The 18,804-nt window shown below is 44.6% G+C and overlaps 1 protein-coding gene across 7 annotated transcripts in view; it reads left to right on the top strand.

Annotated features, from left to right (window-relative positions):
* LOC119177108 (uncharacterized) overlaps nt 1–15,819 on the top strand; it is a 70,238-nt gene extending 54,419 nt beyond the window's left edge. For 6 of the 7 annotated variants that reach the window (XR_012887077.1, XR_012887079.1, XR_012887082.1 and 3 more), the window contains 2 exons: nt 7,565–9,239; nt 15,501–15,819. Coding sequence is in view for 1 of the 7 variants with exons in the window: in XM_075878111.1 (XP_075734226.1) it covers nt 7,565–8,191 (627 nt within the window). In the remaining 6 variants the exon portion in view is untranslated. Of the gene's footprint in view, nt 1–7,564 lie in introns of all 7 variants that reach the window. The other variant, XM_075878111.1, reaches the window with a different exon arrangement.
* Nucleotides 15,820–18,804: the final 2,985 nt, after the last annotated feature.

Genomic DNA, 18,804 nt, shown 5'->3' with positions numbered 1-18,804 from the left:
GGAGATGACAAGGACTTGAATAATTACAGGCCGATCAGCTTGCTCTCTGTAGTATACAAGATATTTACAAAGGTAATTGCTAACAGATTAAAGAAAACATTAGAATTCAATCAACCAAAAGAACAAGTAGGATTTCGAACAGGCTGCTCAACAATCGACCACATTCACACTATCAATCAGGTAATAGAGAAATGCCCAGAATATAACCAACCACTATACATAGCCTTCATAGATTACGAGAAGGTGTTTGATTCAGTAGAAATATCAGCCGTCATGCAGACATTGCGGAATCAGGGCGTCGATGAAGTATATATCAATATTCTGGAACAAATCTACAGGGGATTAACTGCTACCATAGTGCTTCATAAAGAAGGCAACAGAATACCGATCAAGAAGGGTGTAAGGCAGGCGGACACAATCTCCCCAATGCTATTTACCGCGTGCTTACAGGAGGTTTTCAGACTAGAATGGGAACAGTTAGGGATAAGAGTTAATGGAGAATACCTTAGTTACCTGCGCTTCGCCGATGACATTGCATTGCTGAGAAATTCAGGGGACGAATTGCAACTCATTATTACGGAGTTAGACAAGAAGAGCAGAAAGGTGGGTCTTAAAATTTATCTACAGAAAACGAAAGTAATGTACAACTACATCGGAAGAAAGCAGCGCTTCGAGATAGGTAATAATGCACTTCTATTTGTAAAAGACTATGTCTACTTAGGACAGGTAATAACCGCGGAGCCGAACCACGATATTGAAGTAACTAGAAGAATAAGAATGGGGTGGATCACATTTGGCAAGCACTCTCAAATTATGACAGGTAGATTGCCACTATCCCTCAAGAGGAAGGTATAGAACAGTTGTATCTTGCCGGTACTTAGCTACAGAGCAGAAACCTGGAGACTTACAAAGAAGGTTCAGTTTAAATTGAGGACGACGCAGCGAGCGATGGAAAGAAAAATGGTAGGTGTAACCTTAAGAGACAAGAAGAGAGCAGAATGGATTAGGGAACAAACGGGGGTTAAGGATATCATAGTTAAAATTAAGAAGAGAAAATGGACATGGGCCGGGCATGTAGCGCGTAGACAGGATAAGCGCTGGTCATTAAGGGTAACTAACTGGATTCCTAGAGAAGGCAAGTGAGTTAGGGGGAGACAGAAGGTTAGGTGGGCAGGTGAGATTAAGAAGTTTGCGGGCATAAATTTGCAGCAGCAAGCACAGGACCTGGTTAACTGGAGGAACATGGGAGAGAGAGGCCTTTGTCCTGCAGTGGACGTAGTCAGGCTGATGATGATGTTGATGTTGATGAATTCGTGTGAGTTCGGCTCGGGAAAACTTTGGTGAGCCTCAGTCTGAGTGAGTCCGAAGTGCATAATACATTTGATGAGTCTTCTGACTGAGCTCCACAATATTTGCCGACCGATAGAGAAGAGCGAGAAATAGCAACACGACTCTTCATGTTACTAAAGAATGTTATCTACGTTACCGGTTACAGTTAGGAAATGATAACGAAGACGTTACGAAGTTAGCGAAAAAAACGTTACACGTTACCGGCCACGCTATTCGTATTGCATCATTGTCAATACTCTTCCTTGGGAGGACTTAGAGGACAGTTATTTTTTGTTTATTTAATTATTCATAGTGGTTATGGTGCTAGGCTGCTGACACAAAGACCGCGGGTTTGATACCGGCCGCGGCAGTCGCATTGAAATGGTGGCGAAACGCTATAGAGACCTGTGCACTGTGCGATGTCAGTGCACGTTAAAGAACACTAAATGAACTAAATTGCCGTATTCCATCACTACGGAGGCTCTAATTATCATAACGTAGTTTTGGCACGTCAAGCTTTAGATATGATGGCAGTCACTCACAAGCAACAATATTATTGAGATACCGGTGGGGGCTATTAGATGTAGATTGGAGGTACAAACAGCGCTTAATTTAGTCCTGAAAACGTTGACCCTTGTTCTAACAAAAACAGAATGCACAGCTGGGATTTTTGTTGTACTTACCAGTTGTAATTTAGCTGCTACATTTGTAGTATATTCACACGGCAAATCGCAGTTGTTGGCGCTAGCGTTGACCAGGGTAAGCTGCTCTTATACCTTCGGTGGTGCACGTGCATGCTTCTTCGTGAACAATATATATATATATATATATATATATATATATATATATATATATATATATATATGCAAAATAGCCAAAGTTGCGGTGCGGACGCCGTACCACGCCGTGACGGAGAGATCGCGGCGGCGTGTATATATATTTCTGAACACGCGGTTGTGCAACCATGCGTAGTAAACACAACTGGTCATTATGTGCGCCGCCACGAAGGGCATCGCTTCATGATCGGGATGCGCGGATGCACGCGCGATCGTGAGGGGTGCGTTGGGGAACGCCTAATTAGCATTCAAGTGTTCATTATTTACGGCTCGCCTCAGAATTCATGTCTTACAATGTATAGTCTGTCTTTATTAGATACTCACACACCGTGCCGTTCACACGCCCTCCCTACCTAGCCTTAAGGCAGAATGAAATTTCTTTCTTGCTTTATTTTTCTCTTTTTTTTCTGGCTGCAATTTGTATTTAAACTCTAGATTGAATTTTGATTAGAGCACTCATTCTCTTCCTTAATTATGGTGCGCCTGTCGCCGAGCACAGTATGTAACGCTCGTTGAAAGGCCAGCTTTCAAGGGCGCCGTGTTCATGAGGCATATTCGGCCGCACCGTTTTGGTAATATTAGACTGCTTTAGCTGGCCGTGTTCACTGCTCGTTCGCCAAGTGCGTCCCATAAAAGCTCGGCTCTGTCTGGTTTGCCGACAACGCACGTGCAGCACAGCGCTTATCAGCTGTAAGTGGGCGGTTTCCAGCTGTATATATAACTCTAGCCCTTTCAAGGCTGTACCGACACCTACAAAACAGCAGAATGTCTGCTCGTATAGTATTCATGACACCTTGAACGCAAACTTTGGTAAGGTTACATAGTACAAAACAGGACAAAGGACACAGAAAAGATTCTATTAGTTTAACAAAAAAAAAAAGGAAGACTACTCTTCTGTAGGTCATCAAGGAGAACTGCCCCGCCGCGGTGGTCTAGTGGCTAAGGTACTCGGCTGCTGACCCGCAGGTCGCGGGTTCGAATCCCGGCTGCGGCGGCTGCATTTCCGATGGAGGCGGTAATGGTGTAGGCCCGTGTGCTCAGATTTGGGTGCACGTTAAAGAACCCCAGGTGGTCAAAATTTTCGGAGCCGTCCACTACGGCGTCTCTCATAATCATATGGTGGTTTTGGAACGTTAAACCCCACAAATCATTAAGGAGAATTGATGTTCCCGCTGAAAACCATGTTGTGAAAAGGATTATCGCAGTAACTGATGCTCCGTTCATTAAATGTACGACCCATATACGCACGCTATTCCGCAAGTCGCACCAGCGTTCAGTCATCTAGAAAGTGTTGAGTGAACGGGGAGAGATGTTGCGCTATCAGGCTAAACTGCACTCCACTGGCTCATTGTGATGATCGATTCCCGAGTATGTAGAGTATGCATGTAGCTAACCGTGCTGTCGGTTAACATTGAGAGGAATGAACTGTGTGGAGGGCTATGTTTAAAGGAAAGAAAAAGAAGGACAAACGCTTATTGGTAACCGTGAGCTATAACAGCAGATTTATTTTAGAGCTGTGTGCAATGGTTGAAGCAGGATTCACAAATAAGTTTGCGAAGTGGCCAGCCCCCCGCCACGATGGTCTAGTGGCAAATGTCATCGAGTGCTGACCCGCAGGTCACGGGATCGAATCCCGGCTGCGGCTGCTGCATTTTTGATGGAGGCGGAAATGCCGTAGGCCCATGTGCTCAGATTTGGGTGCACGTTAAAGAACCCCAGGTGGTCGAAATTTCCGGAGCCCTTCATTACGGCGTCTCATAATCATATGGCGGTTTTGGCACGCTACACCATATCAATCAATCATCGAAGTGGCCAGCCCAACCTTCAGTTACAGTGATTAAATTTGACGAATGTCTGTGATCAAAAAAGAAAAAAAAAGTGTGTTATCACTGAAAAACGTGGACCTTCGGTCATCTTTCAGCACCTAGTTTCCTTGAAGCCGTACTGGAGGTGATACGAACAATAACTCGATGATAATACACATGTAACATGTTAAGTTATATATATATATATATATATATATATATATATATATATATATATATATATATATATATATAGTTATAAACTTCGAGAATAGTGCAGTATAGGAAACAAAACAATAAAATATTTATTTAATGCTAACAGTTTCGGCCGGTGGACCAGCCTTCTTCGGAGGATGTAAGTGAAATGATACAAGTTCCCGTAGCAGAGGGTCACCCTCACAGTTTAAAGACCCTCCAAAAAAAAAAAGAGAGAGAGAAAGACAAGCGGGCGAACGAGGTAGCAACAGACAACAAGAAGCAGAAGAAGGAGAGGAACTAGAAAGGAGCGATGGAGAGCCGCCGGAAACGAGCGGGTAATTCTGGCATTGTTACTTGGTATAGGTAAGACGCGCCGCCAGCGGAGGCGACCAAGAAAAACGGAAAAATGTGGAACATGTTGCCGCTTACTCGCATCCCACACATGGATCGAGTTTAAGTTCACGTGGTTCGGCGGCTGGCCCGTGGCATCGGGCCACACACACACACACACACACAAGAAGCATACGACCCGCTCCAGTTTTCGGAATATAATGGCCACGTTGGAAAGCTAATGTGCCCTCTTCCCCTCCCTCCACCGGCCCTCTCTTGCAGAAAAATGTACAACCAGTCATACTGAAAATAAATAAATGGGTATTCTTGTAAAGGATGAAAATATATAAAAATAAATAATACTAAAAAAGTACCCAGAAAGGAAAATAAAGTCTAATAATACTAACACAATCCGTTTGGTTCACGTAGCATCGAATTCGTTTAGTTTCGCTATATTGACCAACTTGCGTGTGCGACTTCACGTATGTATAAATAAATTAATTGAGTAATTCAATTTCTGTGTTTCACGAAACGTCGCGGAGACACGTCAGTCGCCCAGGGCTCTCGTTGATTCCGTGGGTAAGTGATCTGAATTTCTTTATAAAGTATGACTCCCGCTGTTCGCGCTCCCGTGTGTTCTGGAAGCCGGATTGTAGGAGTATGACACTTACGCGTTCGAAAGAGTGACCAGGAAGATTGATATGTTTGGAGAACGGCAAATTGGGGAGGCCCTTTACGTGTGCCCTGTGGTTGTTGAAACGCAAACGGAACGCGGTTTCCGTGTGTCCAATATATTCCTGTTTGCACACCTCACAGCGAATTTTGTATACCACATTGGCTGAGTCACAGTTAAGGTCGTCTTTAATTTTGTACACATAGTCTGAACAGGAGGCCGAAGCCTCCTGTTCACCGAAAAGAAACACCACAGAATTTTGGCGCAAGAAACGAAGAAAGAACAACACACGAAGACAGAAAGAGAGAGAGAGAGACGTGTGACTTCTGAAGTGTACTGGGTCGTGAGTCGTATAGGGTAGAGTGGTTCGGGGACGTTGGCCGGCTACTACCGTAACCATAATGAGCAAAATTACAATGACATGTTAACTATTGTGTGAGAGTTGTGTGTGTATCATGCGGTGCGAAGAAATATTCATCTCTTTTTCACGTATAGGAAACAACGGCGTCAATTTTCAGTATTATTTGCTTTTGTATATTTTATTTCTTCATTTCTTTGCACCGACCCCTATGGGTGTCCCTTCTTGTGAGGCTTCATGTGATCGTAAATTGAAGATATAGAGGTGAAAAGCTAGATAAGCGAATCGGTGAACATGTGGTCAAGGCAGGCAGTGAGCTTTTGATACCGAAGTGCAACTCTTGCACAGTTTATCGGAGACAGTTCGCGCATGTGTGATGTGGCTTTAGAATGCTCGTATACTCCATTACGTCGTATACGTGAGCTTCGTCACTTTGTCAGTCTTTAAAGGACATGCAGCAGCTTGTTTTCTTTGTTACTGTTATTGATGCTTCTCTTGTTGTTCATGCTGTTGCCGTAACTGTTGGAGTAATTGACTATTCTCTCTTGAAGGTTTGTAATTTAACGTCACCAACATTTTGTATTCAGGGGCTGCTAATCAAGAATAATTCTTAATAATTGATAGACTTGAACGTCCCAAAATCACGATACGATTTTGAGAGACGCCGTAGTGGAGGACTCCAGAAATTTCAACCACCTGTCGTTCTTTAACGTGCTCTTAAATCTAAGTACATGGGCCTCCATCGTAAATGCAGCCGCCCAGGCCGGGATTCGATACCGCAAAGTGCGGGTCAGAAGGAGAACTTCATAACCAGGTGCACGTGTTATTGTGGCCATGAAACGATCAATAGCGTGGACAAGAGTACCTGTAAAGGGGTCCGCGAGACGTTGAACAGCCTGTTTTCTGACAATGTTGGCTGACTCGGGAAACTTGCTTGCCGATATTGACAAAATTCGTAATCGCTACATTCGTTGGTTAAGTTGTGCTGCCATTGCGTGTCAGTTTAGCCACAACTAATTGATTGTTTAATTGGCTTGTTAAGTTTGCACGTTACTTTAAGGCGATATACACTCATATCTTGTGTTGTGGTCGTGTTCAATTTTAAGTCGGCAGCAATACTCATATATTTGAAGTGAAACATAAAAACGAATTGTGATTACTTGGTTCATTGGTGACTAACGACAATGATATGCCACTGCCGAAGCCTTACTTATAACCTTGAAATAGTAAACGATACTGCTTTATAGTAACCTGTGCCTTGTCACTGTTAATTTAAGAGCCACTAGGTTGAAGTATTAATTTCAATAAACTCGCGGGCAAGGTACTGAATTACTTTTATCAAAAAAAAAAAAAAAACTAAGAAACCCTGGGGCCACTTAGGTATTGATTGCATGAAGTTGTGGAAAATAGAAATATATTTTATTACATCATGCAACTACGAATCACTGTAGTGGAACAGCCTACTATTTTGGCGGCTTAATTGCTCAAGAAAGTAGGATGTGTAGTTTTGTGGGCTAAGTCCTGCGCGCGAAAGGAACCACAGGGCCGAGAAAGCACGCTTTGAAGCTGTCAGCCGAGTGCCTGTGTGCTCTGTAGTTCGGTGCACAAATGCTTGCCGCATTTCCTGCATGATTCTGTATCGCTGCAGATTGAGGCGTTCCATTTGCCTCCACATGCGCCCTGCATTCGTTGCTGCCTCGAATGAAGTGTTCCGTGCAGCGATGATGGTGGGTAGCTTCTGCGGATGCATTTTCAACCATGAGTGATTTCCCTTTTCCTTAAAACCGAACGTAAATATTCGTTTGAGAGTGTATTTCCGCTTTTAAATCAGGGATGTCACTCCTTAAGCGGAGAACTGTGTTTTGCCTGAAAGGAAAAAAAAATTATTACATCTTCAAAAAACGACACGGACCAATGCACCGCGGGTCGAATGCGTTAAGTGCACTGAGAGGAGCACTACTATATACATGTCGCATGCTGATCGGGCGTGCAGACGGAAATCAGATAACGCAGTAGTTCATCCCAATTTGCGCAGTTCTTCGCCACTGCGTGGATCGCTGTGCTGCACTCAACAGTGGCAATGGCGGCGAGCTACGGCCCCGTCAGCGCGGGCCCCCGCATGGTTCCGATCAGCGTGACTAGGAATCTGCGGAGCAACAGCTATACCGCTACGGGGGTCCTCCAAGTAGCGGGGAGCAGCTTATCAGAGGTCGCCGGGTCGGGCCGTCGTCGCTCGGCAATGCGGAACGGTGCCCCGGGAAGGAAAACACCCGGTGACGACTTCGGAGTCAGCTACATCGGCAGCCCGCCTGGCTCCGAGGAAACCGGCGACTGGACGGATCTGGTGGTTTCCAAGCTGCGCATGCAGGCCAAGCCCAGCCTGGATGCTGAACCGCGGCCTGACAGGCGACGCAGGCCGCCGGCCGCCCCCGCCGAGAAGAAGCCCATCTACGTGCCTCGGTTCGCTACTGCAGCCGGCGCCGCCCCCGACGGCAACGTCGGCAGACGCAGCAACAGTCGACCAGCGCGAGCTAAGTCGCCGCGCTACATGTACTGGAAGACCGTCTCCTACACGTCATTTCCGTACTACGGATTTGGCTACGGACCGTACGGCTTTGGATACGGCTGGAAGCCGTACGGCCCGTGGATGACGTACGGCTAGATGGGCTTCTGAGAAATCGAGCCGCCTGCGGTTCCTCTGTTATTCTCAGCTGTGCGCACCCTGTTAATGCTGACGGAAGTGGCTGTGGAGACTTTCTTGTTTTTCTACCACTTTTCGTCCCTTTTAGTGAAACCACGGCGCACGGGACATGTGAAAATTATAGACCGCACGTGCTTTACGCGGAACTTGAACTTCCCGTTGCTTGCTGGGTCACTCCTTGAAGAGTAAGCGCGGGCTGCATGTGAATAAATGACAACAAAAAAATCGGCAGGCCCTTTGACAGGTACATAGTGAAAGAACACCAGAAAGCTAGTGTATTTATAAAGACCAAAGAACAAGGTAAACTACTCAACTTGAAACAAAAAAAAAAAAACGCAAGGAACCGAAGGTTACACCAGGATCTTTATTTTTACCGTTTGGCGCTCATGAATGAACAAATACTCGAACCAAAAGACATCTATATAACGCCCTTACCTGTTCATTCTTGTTGGTTTTGCACCACCAAACCACCGTGTGCAGCGCAAGTAAAGAGGACACACAGGAAGTTCCTGTCCTGTTCACTAGCGCAGCTCACAATGATGGTTCGTATGTCAAAACTCCAACTCACCCAACAGTCAACTCTTTTAAACAACAGTCAACTCTTTTAATGTTCAACTACCGTATGTTGACTACAGTTACTCAATCATCACTGACTAATGAGATGTGGTCACACAAAAGGCTTTTTTTTTCTTTTTTGTTGTGTAGTATTTGCACGTGGTACACTTACATGTAGTCGGGATCGGCAAAAATATTATATATAAGAATATAAGAATGCTTGCTGGCTTGCTGTTCCAGCTTCGATTATCGGGGCATTGCCATGTGAATTACTGCTAAACTTATATGACTTCATGCCATTTATTGTTGTTGACTATTTGCATTGATAGTTTCTTTCCCATCGTGCCTACCTTGTATGTAATTTAGGCTTCCGAATGTAAGGTAATCTTTTGTCTTCTCCACGTGCAGGTGGCATACAAAACATTTAGTGGAAGTACAGCTTCTTTTTGCTACGGTGAGTTGACTTTTCTCCAGATCTAAAAACTCACACATACTTTGATAGTACCACACTACCCTCTTTTTCTTTCTTTTAATTCCTTCATTCCTTCCCCCAGTGGGGGGTAGTAAATCGGACGTCGTCTGGTTGGTCTCCCTATCTTTCGTAGTCTTCCGGGCCGTTTATTTTGTTTTCGTAAAGGCTCCTTCGTCACTTTACGAAGCATTTTTTCTTTTTTTTCTTGCTATAGGCGTACCCTATATTTCAACGTACACCAGCCTACACGTCTTCCTGTACCTCATATATTTGTATTGTTTGCACTTTGTATCTTGTAGACAACGCTCAATTTCCAGGTGCTCATAGGCTGCTATAGGATACAAGAATAACGTTGTGTGAGAAATATGAAAATGAGTTATGGTTTCAGAATTTAAACGAGTCTGTGAAGCATAGTACGTACACACGCCTCACACAGCCTTACATAACCTCACACTCTTGATGGCGCTGTAAGCATCATTAGGTTAGCATTACAGTTGCCTTTCACTTCGAGAACATTACTTCCGTGCTTAATCCATACTTCTATGTATCTGTGTCTTACAACTGATGCTGTATTTCTCCGCATATTGTGGCTGCCTGATCAGTGAAGATTACTGATCATATATAAATCATTATAGATCACTAATGTTTCAGTGATCTATAAATATCATGAAGCCTAATTAGTCCACCACTGCTCCATGTCTTGATGCTGGAACGACGCCCTGTGTATATAGCGCATACTATATATGCATAAAGAGAAAGAGAGAGGGCGCAAGAGAATGGAGCCGTTGTAGTTAATAGTTCCCTCAGCAGTAAAACTTATTCAATTGGGATCTCGGGCGTAAAACTCTATATAGAACGCTATACATACCCATATCCCGAAGAAATATATTTTATTTATTACATACTGCATGTCATTGACGCACCCAGGCAGGGTAAGTATACACATCGAAATAAGAGAGAGAAAAAACGCGAAGCGTTGAAAGCGTATACAAATTGCAGTATGGCATCTAAAAAGTAGAACAGATAGATCATATTCAATCGACTCAATCTTAGTTATTATTACTTGTGTTATTCTATTCCATTCGTTATTGTTCTAGAAAAGAAGGCATTCTCACAGGTATGAGTTCTGGCGTAGTAAGGCAGATTTTCATATGTCGTATTAGTCTGTAGCTAGTGAAGGTGTGTTAATTGTACAGGCCCTCGTCGGGGTCGATAGCAAGCTTGTTAGTTCCCACAAGCTCTATCCACAAGTTAAACATCGTTTTCACGGTCCACCAGCACAAGAGAGCAATGCATGCGCGTGCGTCATACTAGTCGGCCTCGCTCCAACGCCAGATCCCCTTGTTTATACGAGGTGTCATGAATTTATAACGTGATTGGCTTTACCATGCGTTAGTTGCATTCATGTTCATTGTGAAAGAAAAGAAAACATTTCTGTGTAGTATTAACGGCCCCATCGATATAGCCACGTGTTATCGTGCTATCTGTTATTTCCGTCTATCTTCTTAAGTAGCTTCGTGTTGTCCTCCACTATAGGTCTTTACACTGAAATATATTCCACAAAATTTTTCTGTTTACGCCGTCGTATGAACACCACTAGCATTCAGAAAAGTTGAGTATAAACGATTATTCTTTGCACTTCCTTGTTGTATGGAAAGTATGTGATTATGTTTTCGTCTGTGCGCCTATTCTAATAATATTCCCTAGTTTTCTAATGTCTCAAGTAATATGGCATAGGTTGTTACCCACGTGCTGCTGACGATATCGCACATAGGAAAAGCTGGGAGAGGTGGAGAAGAGTGGTCAAGAAAGAGAAGCGGAGTAACGCACGGAAGATAAAACTACTCACGAATAATTCGCTACACTGCACCGGGGAAAGAGGATTGTAGGGACAAAAAGCGAAACTAGTTTTTATAGGTGTAAGCTTGCTACTGAGCTGGCACAATCTTTCGAGCCGGGGTCAAGTGGTTCCAATGAACGGCGAAAAGCATCGCAAATGCAGATAACCCGCTCATTCATTCATTCATTTTTCAAAAGTTCCCATGAACAGCCGTTGTAAGGAGCACTTGTGTTACACAAAGAACAGGAAAAGCGCATAAATGTCAAGAAAACAGTGGTACAATAACACAGAAGAAAAAAAAAAGAAAAAAAATAACAAGAACAGAAATCGGACAGAGCAAACGCAATGGCTAAAAAACTTTCAAGATCCTGATGAAGGTATTTTGGTGTGTTAATTTTGCGCGCGGTAGTGTTTGTGCAACACATTGAATCTGCGTAGAAATTACTTTTGATTTCAGCCCGTATTTAGTTGGTGCCATCGTAAGTGCAATCATTTGAGTTATTTGCTGCACGTAATGTTCTACATTTCTGGCACCGTCATTGCGGACATTCAAGATACAACATTCCATTAGCTGGTGCGGAAGCCGAGATTCAATCGAGTGTGTGTCATTTTATGAAAATGTCTGAACAAAAGGCGCCACGAGGGACATTTTCGCTCTCAGATGTTCTCTCGGCAAAATCGCTTTTCCTTGAAGTCGTGCAAGAAACGCAACCTTTTGGCCTTCAATGCAAAGTCGAATGAAAAGTAAAATAGAATTCATATTGAGTGTTTTCCTACGTGTTGGTGATAGCGAACGATTTTTTTAGTTACATCATCCTCGAAGTCCAATTATACAATGGCGGAATGATGCGCCTTAAGGGCTTAAGCAGAACTATCAGTTTTTTTTTGGTAAGATAGTCACAAAAATACGACGCACAAATATGGCGTCAGCAGTTCCTTTTCTCTTGAGTCGATATAACGTGTAAAGTTTTTGTTATTGCAAAAACGTTGAAATAGCACACCACGAAAATACAAGACGGCACAGCTGGTACATACAACTCTCAGTTTCAGTGTCAAATGCCAACACACTGCCGACATTTGTCATGCATGTTATAAGATATTCGTATAATAAGCTTATCAAACAGCTGCGCGTTTGCGGACTTGTTCTTGCGATGTGATTTTTGTTTTGTCTTACTTTTTAAAACTGTTTCCTTTATTTCGAAAGCATGCTTATGACGAAGTTGACATCTGGTTGGCGTAGGCGTCAGTGAAACTGTTTGCCTATATTTTCACTACACAATCAACTGTGGGAAAGAACGTCGACCTTGCTTAGGATTTATGAATACACCGCTATCCAATAGGTTCGCGAAACTGGCTTTCTGCCCACTCAGTTCTAAGTGGGGATCACGTCAGACGTCTTACGCACCTGAGTGCCTATAGGTTTCCTACAGATCATTATGCGGAAGAAAAAACAGGCAAAAATACACCGTCCGAAGCATAAATATCATTTATTTAGCTGATGCAGTGACCGCTCGTTAAGAAGCCAATCACACTTGATGTATTTTTTCTTTTTTTTTTCTTGTCACACACAATTACTACCACACCCACTGTGCTCGTGCGGATTCCCGTGGCGGCTTACAGGACATTTTGGCACGTCGGCAAGAAATTCTTTTCCTACTTCTAACGCATCGTTTGTAGAACTGCTTGTATATCGTAGAATAGTTATGAACGCCTCTACTATTGAGCAGTGTCAGGGCAACAGCGATATTTAACGCAAAAGTTCTCTTCGACCCCCGAGAGTGCAACATAGGTCGTGGAATTCAAAAAGATAGAGTTAATCATGTTGATACTTTCGCTGCTTTCCGACATTATTTAAATTCACAGCCCACTGATAAACCTTAAAATCTAAAGAGATTGTCGGCCATGGGGGTTTAGCGGCCACGGTGCTCGGCTGCTCACCCGAAGACTTCGATCACGACTGCGGCAGCCGCGTTCCGATGAAGGCACAATTCTGGAGGGCCGAACAGTACGATGTCAGTGCATGCTGAATAACACCAGTTGGCCGATATTTCCAGAGCTGTCTACTGTGGCGTGCCTCACAGTCATGTCGTGGTAGTGGTGGGGAAAACCACAGATATTAAAGTATACTGATACTCGGAATGCGTATTGAAGTGGACATGCATGCGTGTGTGATCATGTCTATGGGTGTGCATGCAATTACGTATGAATGTATCGTGCACAGAACAAACATACGAGGGTGTTTTGAACGACATTACATGATTCACGGCGCAACAGAACAATGTGTGCGCCGGGAATGAAAAACCTCTGCTTGGCATGACGACAGTTATAGCACGAGAACAGAACGACGACAACTATCGTCATTCCATACCAACTAGCCCAAGCTGCCACACCTCTGCTTGTAGTATAGTTTTAGTGACCTACACAGTTATACATCCAATCAGCAGCTATACATGCATTAACGGGCTGACATATACATTGGCCGTGAAGCACACGAACTGTATACATTTGCCGGCGGGTGCGCGCATTATAGCTTGGACCAGTTTGGCGCATAATGCAGTAACATGCCCCATATCTCCATGTTACACAGACCCAAAGTGTGCGCGAAAACGAGAATCGCTCGATCGAGGGATCGTCACTTTCATCTGTGGCCGCCAACGCACACACACGGCAGCTTGCGCAGAAAAGGTCGTTATGGCTGCAAATTGCCAGGATTGTCCGAAGCGCGCGTGGCGCTTGTTACAGCGGCGAAGCGGCCCAGGGCGACTTGCGCTCGGCCGGGAGGCGTGTTCAAGGCCGTTGGCCTTCACGTCAAGGCTGCTACCGGCCGCCTTCGGCTGTGGCCATAAAAGCGAGACAGAAAAAAAAAAAGGTGAGAAGAAAGGGGGTCAGCAGCGCCGCGGGCGCTTCACTCTGGCGTCCCGTGAGAACGGCAGTCGGGTGACACGTTTCGGCAGGACGCGATTCACGCCTTGACGAGTCCAAATGACCCAGCTTGTGCAACACGGGTCGCGCTGAGCTCGCACGGGCGTTTCAGGGCGCGCTGCGGCATCGGAGTTCGGGGAAACTGCAGCGGGAAGTTAGCGCTGTCCGTTTCGTTTGTAGGCATAACATACTCGATCGAGCTTTGGAGTAACGTTTTGCGAACCTTCTGCAAATAGCTACTAACAGAATCAGTACATCTTCACATCCAAAAAAAGGTAACGATTGAAAGACGCTTTTATATAAGAAGACGGTCCCGTCTTGTCAGAAGCTCAATGGGAATCTCCTATGCGCGTAGACAAAAATGACTTAAACTAGCTGCAGTGAAAATATGTGGAATTCGCAATAAAAAGACTGTAATGAGACATGTTGCAAAGGAGTGTGCAATAGGACTAGGAATTATGAAGCATGGTTTTGTACAAAACGTGCAAAAGAGTCGTTGTGAGATCGAACTGTGCACGATCGAACTGTGAATTGTGCACGAACAGTGCACCCGGTGCGCAATAGTGGCATTAAGTGTTCCCTTTCAGCGTCTCTGTACCGTCGGAGCGTATGCACGTTGCGTGAAGTCGTTGCCAATGGGAATTTAAGTGCCGTTTCGCTACCACAGACCAGTGGTGTAGCCAGAATGAGGAACAGCGAGCCCGAGCCCCCCCCTCCCCGAATTGTTTTTTCGCCATGTGATACAGAGCGAAAATGACCATTTCAAGGAGGTGCCCCCTCTCGCCGAAGAAACTTTCTGCCTAGGCCCCTGCCACAGACGCCACCTTTTTCGCTCAATGAGCCATTTGAGGCTTTTGTATAGAAAAGCCTGCAACAGTCCAACGGCTACGGTTATGGCTTAAACACAACAGTCTGTCCCCCCCCCCCCCCCTTCAAAGAAGAAAGTTCTGAATGGGCCAGGAAAATTGCGACTACGTTGCACTATTATTCATGTTTACGTCCAGTTAAAAGAAAACAAAGACATAAATACTTATTATAGCGGGTGTACTCTTCAGCCGTCTCTTTTCACCCAATAGCATGCAAGTACCGACTTACACTTGTGGTTGGCAAGCTGGTGCTTTTGGTAGGTGGCCTCACATTTATTGCCCTATCGTAAAAACCAACGGGCTGTGTAGACAAGGTGCGCTAAAACTTCCCGTAGTTGATGGAAGCGTCAGAACACATAGCTTAGTGGGTAGTGGAAGGCGAATTGTAGGGACGCGATGCCGATTCACCGGGGTACATTAAACAACTGCAGTTGATAATTAGCACAAAGAAAGAATTGCCGATTCATTTGAAGTGTCCACGTGCACATGCTCTTCATGACTTGGATATATACTTAAGGTCGAAATGACAAAAGCGAGCATTGCTGAACTTGGTCTTGCTATTTATGGGTCAATGACGTTTTTAACGTAACCTCGCTTCTTTTTTCATATCCCCAGTGACCGGAGTCAACAGGTAAGTCAGAAAACAGGACTTGAAGAAGCTGGAAGATGGGAGCAGCAGAAATATCCAACTATTCAACAGATGCTCCCAGATTACGTCACACTTGAGTCTTAAACACTGCAGGTTTGGGAGCGCATGGTCATTCAAGAACACACTTGCGAAATATGTTGAAGCACTTGGATAAAAACGCTTTCTGTAACAAAAATGCCTGATCCATAGTCGCAATGATACGTTGCTAAAAAGAGGTATAATTTGATAGCAGCAAGAAACATTCTTGTGGCCAGCAATAAAAATGAGTTTCTTTAATTTTTAGAATCTTGCGAACTCTTATTGTATTTCGTACTGGGACATAAAGCAGGGCTAGTTGGTGTTTTATTATTAAAAAAAAGCTGCTGTGCAGAAACGACAACGCTTGAATAAATGGCGCAAGCTATGTAATTTTTACTGAACATGCATATAAACAATACTTTGGTGGATGGTGTATGCCAAGATGAGTGACAAATGAACAAACTTCAAAGGCAGTAATGCTATCGGGGGTTTTACGTTGCAAAGCTATGATATGATTATAAGAGACGCCGTAGTGAAGGGCTCCAAGGATTTCGACCATCTGGCGTTCCTTAATGTACGATGACATCGCACAGCACACGGGTCTCTACCATTTCGCTTCCATCGAAATGTAACCGTGAGGATCGAACCCGTGACCTTCGGGTCAGCAGCCGAGCACCTTAACCACGGCACCACCCTGGCGGACCGAAACTTGAAATGTAGGTGAGTAGCTAATATGAATGTTGTTGAGCTCTGCATCTTGAACTGACAAGGACTGTCTTTCTTGAGATGGTAGAAATCACATCCTTTTGTGTCTCGCCGTGTGTCTCATTTTGTTGTAGCCTTGATCAAGCGCATCCAAAAACCAGTAACAAGGAAGGTTTTTATGAACAGGCATTCTTCCACGCCACCGTTCCAGAGAGACACGCGGCCAGGATTTGTTCCGGGCGCAACTGACACACAGTGACAGTTGCTCACATAACGCACCAACGCATTGACCTCCGAGATAAAGTATTTTGTGTGCCCTCCAGAACACACAAAACATATACTCACACGTAGCTTTGGCAGGGGCGACTCTCTCAACTGCACTCGGGAAGCTAACTGGCAACCCTAGACTAGGCCACGGCGAGCCGCGGCAGCCAGTGGAGCCGAACCGGGTGGCAGCACCTGCGAGATCGGGCCACGCAGCTTTTCTTGCAAAAGTAAAGTTCCTACACTTTGTTCTTTGCGATGTAATATGCTTCCGAAATTTTTCACGTGGTCTGGTTTGAGTGCTGAAACAAAATGACTATGTTTTATAAGAATTTCAACTTGTACGGTTGACATTAGTCGGCGCGATTGGCCACGCCCGGGGAGACCCGAAAACATATTACGTCAGCACGAAAGTTCATAACCCTTCTCACTTCGTTACCGAGAGTTCGGCTATACACTCAGCATTGCTATAATGTGCCTTTGGCATATGTTTAAACAAATAACGTTTGTTTTCCACTAACCTTGGCATGCGTTATGTACATGCGCATACTCTTTTTTTCGTGCATGGCAGGAAGCACTTCGTGTCTTGTTTCTAAGCTCTATCTTATCCGATTAAATTTAGCGTTTAACTTTAGTAGTAACAGAACACTGTGCCGTTCCTTCAAGGGCGCACGACAACGTTCTTCGTTGCGCAGTGGACGTGAGCCTATTTGGTACTTTTCTTTTTTAGTGTGAGATCATTCCTGCGCTAGTCTACCATATTTAGGTCTGCTTTTTTGTAAGATACAGGAGCTTAGCCACAAATTTTTAGGGGGGTGGGGCTTCAACAATACTTTATGCATGTTCGTGCGCGCGTTTGTATGTGCGTGTATATATACGGAAGCAAAACTGAAAATTTCCGGGAGCGGGGGAATGAACCCCCTCCCCCAACCCCTCTTGGCTACGCTCATGGTAAGATCCAGCCACGTTGAGGATGTAAAAAAAAACCCATGGTAAGCAGCGTGGTGAGGAGGTACCTATCCTCAGTGTACCATGCCAACAGTTTGGAAGGGGGTGTATATAGAACACGTCATACAATGGAGTGGAATAGCCCTGCCACCACTGTGCTGCCTTGATAAGGGCAAGAACGTTGTCTCCAAGGACGCGCCGTCAGTTTGAATGTTCAAGCAATGAAACCAAATTGAGACATTGGCACACTCCATTAAACTGGGCATAGGTCGGCGAATAAATTGAAGCACACTCTGACTCACTCGAAAGATATATTTTGCTCCAAGGACTCACTCGGGCTTTAATTCACCAACATACTAGTATCTGGGGTTTTACATTTCAAAATCACGATATGATGATGAGAGGAGGGCTTCGGAAATTTCGACACTCTGGTGTTCTTTAATATGCTCTGACATCGCACAGCAGACGGGCCTGTACCGTGTCGTCTTTATCGAAATGCGACTGCAGAAGCGGGATCAAACCTGTGACCTTCGTGTTAGCAGCTAAGCCCGTAGCCACGGTGGTGTACTACCCACCGACTTATTACTGAGCCGGAGTCAGTCTCATTGCTTGACCTGAGTCTCAGTAAGTGAGTCACTCATGAGTCCGTAGGCGTAAAATCTTTTTCGATCATGATGACAATGCTTTTCAACGCCAATATCTCACTTAATTGGTGCTCTACGGCGCGCGCCTTTAGAACGTTTTGTGCTTTTTGGTTTTTAAAGACTACGGGCCTAAGTGAACGCCTGTGAGTTTTGTATAGTGCCATCCACTTTACTGGCCATTTACTTCTTTCTTTCCACTAGCACAGCCAACGGGGCATGTGTCTGCTTAACCTCCCTGCCCACCTCTCTCTTTTATTCTTTCTTCCTTCCTTGTACCTTGAAACACGAGTTTTCAGCAGTTTCAGTTCAGTGAGAACATTTTCATGGAATACGTGACTCATGTGATATATTTTTCATAAAAGCTCCCGTAAAAGGGTTTGCCAGTGCAGGTCCGCGATTCGTTCTCCATCACTCTTTTCTCTGACCCGTAAATATTGAGCTGGCGCATGAACGCCACTGTGTTGATATATGTGTGAATACACTTGTATATATACGTAAGCCCATACTAGGCAGATAGTAATTCTAAACATGAGGTAGAAAGAGTAATATCTCGGTGCTAATAAAAGGTGCAGCTCACTCAGGCTCACCCGATAAATATATTTTGCGCTTAGGCCTCACTCGTTCTCAAACTAAACAATATTCTCAATTGGACTCACTTGGATTCAAGCTCACATAGACTGGCTCAGACTAA

This window comes from Rhipicephalus microplus, chromosome X (assembly GCF_043290135.1).
Source record: "Rhipicephalus microplus isolate Deutch F79 chromosome X, USDA_Rmic, whole genome shotgun sequence".
NCBI classification, from domain to species: domain Eukaryota; kingdom Metazoa; phylum Arthropoda; class Arachnida; order Ixodida; family Ixodidae; genus Rhipicephalus; species Rhipicephalus microplus.
The sequence above is the reverse complement of the archived record's forward strand: the minus strand, read 5'-3'. Positions and strand labels throughout refer to the sequence as shown.